The sequence below is a fragment of the Myotis davidii genome, unplaced genomic scaffold (genome assembly GCF_000327345.1).
Source record: "Myotis davidii unplaced genomic scaffold, ASM32734v1 scaffold1187, whole genome shotgun sequence".
Lineage (NCBI taxonomy): Eukaryota > Metazoa > Chordata > Mammalia > Chiroptera > Vespertilionidae > Myotis > Myotis davidii.
In genome coordinates, this window is record NW_006299714.1 from 1,056,294 (window position 1) to 1,059,796 (window position 3,503).

At 38.8% G+C, this 3,503-nt stretch overlaps 1 protein-coding gene across 1 annotated transcript in view; it reads left to right on the plus strand.

The window, feature by feature from the left end:
* TFAM (transcription factor A, mitochondrial) overlaps positions 1-3,235 on the plus strand; it is a 13,381-nt gene extending 10,146 nt beyond the window's left edge. Inside the window, exons 6-7 of the mRNA XM_006775806.2 lie at positions 2,264-2,320; positions 2,993-3,235. Of these exons, the coding sequence (XP_006775869.1) occupies positions 2,264-2,320; positions 2,993-3,130 (195 nt within the window). The 3' untranslated portion in view covers positions 3,131-3,235. The remainder of the gene's footprint in view (positions 1-2,263; positions 2,321-2,992) is intronic.
* Positions 3,236-3,503: the final 268 nt, after the last annotated feature.

Consider the following 3,503-nt stretch of genomic DNA (forward strand, 5'->3'; position numbering starts at 1 on the left):
CCTTCCCATCGACCCTGCCTTGAGTGTGACAGAGGACGGTGCCCCAACCCCCCAATCAGCCCTACCCTGAGCGTGACTGGGGGTGGCATCCCACCCTCCCAATCCGCCCTGCTCTGTGCATGACAGGGGGCGGGGCCCCAACTCCCCAATCGGCCCTGCCTATATCAGTCTCTCACACTGCACCTAGGGATTGGGCCTGCCCTCTGCCACCCAGGTGCAGGCCTAAGCCAGCAGGGTGTTATCTCCCGAGGGGTCCCAGACTGCAAGAGGGCACAGGCCAGGCTGAGGGACCCCCCCTTCCCCCCGAGTGCACACATTTTTGTGCACCGGGCTCTAGTTTATTTATAAAAAGAAATATGCCATCATTTTGATGTATGTACATATGTGTTTTATGCTTTTTATTACTTATTTACCACAAGTAAAGGTCAGGAATTGTTATCTTTTAAATTTTTTTACTTTTTCATTTCATTACTGCTGTGTATGTGCTCCATGTGAGTGACGTAGGTGCTTATGTAGGTGGGTTCTACTGTATTTGCATATTATATATCTGATAAGTGGTTAACGCCCAAAATACATAAAGAATTCAACTCAGCAAAAAAAAAACTGATTAAAAATGGGCAAAGGATCTGAATAGACATCTTTCCAAAGAAGACATAAAGATGGCTAACAGGTATATGAAAAGATGTTCAACATCACTAATTATCAAGGAATTGCAAATCAGAACCACAGTTCACCTCACACCTGTTGGAATGACTGCTGTCAAAGATAAAAGTAATGTGTTGGTGTGGATATGGAGAAAAGGAAACCCTTGTGCATAGTTGGTGGGAATGTGAGTTGCTGCAGCCCTCTATGGAAGACAAAACAGTTCCTGAAAAACTTAAAATTAGAAATATCATGTGTCCAGCAATATTACTTCTGGGTATGTATCCAATGAAAAAAGAAAACACTAACTTGAAAAGATATCTGAACCCCCATGTTCATTGCAGCGTGATTTACAACAGCCAAGATGCGGAAGCAATCTAAATGTTCATTAGGTGAATGGATAAAGAAACTGATGTAATTTAGCCATAAAAAAAAGAAATCTTGCCATTTGCAACAACATGGATTGATCCTGAAAGCATTATACTAAACTAGAGGCCCAGTGTGCAAATTCATGCACCAGTGGAGTCCCTAGTCCTGGCCTGTGGGATCAGGCTGAAACCGGTTCTCCGACATCCCCCGAGGGATCCTGGATTGTGAGAGGGCGCAGGCCAGGCTGAGGGACCCCATTGGTGCACAGGCGGGGCCGGGGAGGGATGTGGGAGGTTGGCCAGTTGGGGAGGGGTCGTGGGAGGGCTCCAGGGCATGCATGTCTGGACCATCTTGCTCAGTCCCGATCGGCCAGACCCCAGCAGCAAGCTAATCTAGCACTTGGAGCATCTGCCCCCTGATGGTCAGTGCACATAGGAACTGGTTGATCAATTGACCATCTGCCCCCTGGTGGTCAGTGCACATCATAGCGACTGGTCGACTGATGGACTGTCTGCCTCCTGGTGGTCAGTGCACTCATAGCGAGCAGTTAAATGGCTTTAGCATATCATTAGCATATTATGCTTTGATTGGTTGAACAGCCGACTGGTCAACCAGACACTTAGTATATTAGGCTTTTCTTATATAGGATGAAATAAATCAGACCAGAGAAAGACAAATACCATATGATCTCCCTTATATGTGGAATCTGAAAAAATAACTGAGCTCATAGATAAGGAAACAGATTGGTGATTGCCAGGCATGGGGGTGGATGAGATGGTTAAAGGTGGTTAGAAGGTACAAACTTCCACTTATTAAAAAGTCTTGGAGATGCAATGTACAGCATGGTGACTAGAGTTAATAAATTTGATAGTTGCTCAGAGAGTAGATCTTAAAAGTTCTCATAAGAAGAAAAAAATTGTGACAAATGTTAACGACTTACTGTGTTGATCATTTTAGAATATATACAAATATTGAATCATGTTGTACACCTGAAACTAATACAATGTTATATGAAAATTATCTCAGTAAAAAAGATAAGTACCTTTATTCCAGTCATTTTGTATATTTTAAGTTTAATTTAGAAAAAAGATACTAAGAATTGATGAGGCATTAATATCTGAGTATGATAAAATAATGTAAAAAGATGATTTTTAGTATCTATGAGTTTTTTTGAAATGAGTAATAAAAAAAATTTTTTTCTTTAATCACTTAAGTCCCTGGATCTGCTATTTAAACATATGTTGTTTTACAGGTAAGGCTGAAATCTATACATGAAAGCTGGAAAAATCTCTCCAGTGCTGAAAAGCAAGTAAGTATGGTTTTAGTCTCAACTATCTAGTTAGAATATCTGTGAGAGAATGTATTAAAGCAGTGGTTCTCAACCTTGCTAATGCTGCAACCCTTTAATACAGTTCCTCATGTTGTGGTGACCCCCAACCATAAAATTATTTTCGCTGCTACTTCATTACTGTAATTTTGCTACTGTTATGAATCGTAATGTAAATATCTGATATGCTATATGTGTTTTCTGATGGTTGTGACCCACAGGTTGAGAACTGCTGTATTAGGGTAAGGCTTGATTCATGTGAAAACGACCTTATATTACTTATAATACAGTTAAAGTATTTTTAAATAATTTCATATTCCTAGAATCAGTTTGGCTTTTTTCTTTTGGTAGTTTTTAACTGCAAATAAAATTGATTTTTAAAACAGTGTCACACCAAATTCAGTGTCCAGTGTATGCAGTGACAGTCACACTGCCTCTGCTCCTTCCCCACATCTCAACCCCTAAAATTGTAACAATTTTAATTAATACAAATCTTTATCTCTTACCTTATCTCACAAAAACATTCCTTCTCCAGTCCCCCTTTACACATGTAGAAGAAGAAGGTAATTTTTATAGTATATAGGGAAGCATTTCAGAAATTAATGGCGAAGATTCTTCTGAAGAAATCATTTTAACAATTACACTTTTTCTCAGGTATATATTCAACTTGCTGAAGATGATAAAGCTCGTTATTACAGTGAAATAAAATCTTGGGAAGAACAAATGGTTGAAGTTGGACGTGAAGATCTTCTTCGTCGCAAAGTGAAGCCCCAATCAAAAAGCACTGAGTAATATTAAATAGAAGATTGAGTTATGTCCATAATGGATAGACACAAGAAACCAATTAGGTCTCAGTATCTGAAACTGTTATAAAATTAAAAGGATAAAGCTAGTCAACATTTTATAATTAATTCTTTTTTCTTTAGCCCATGGACTTCTGCCAGTTCAGTACATTTTGTATTGGTATCTTGCTTTGGAAAACTCAAACATAGAAAAGTTCATCCAAAATTTATTTTGTGTTTAGCAACTACTGAGGATCAAAATAATCATGAAATGTATCAGTAACATTTTACCTTTGATAAAGGTGAGTCAGACTGTGAAGTTTTTTTATAATATTTGATGACTGTGGAAAGAGTATTCTTTTTTCCTTATATTATGGAGGCAG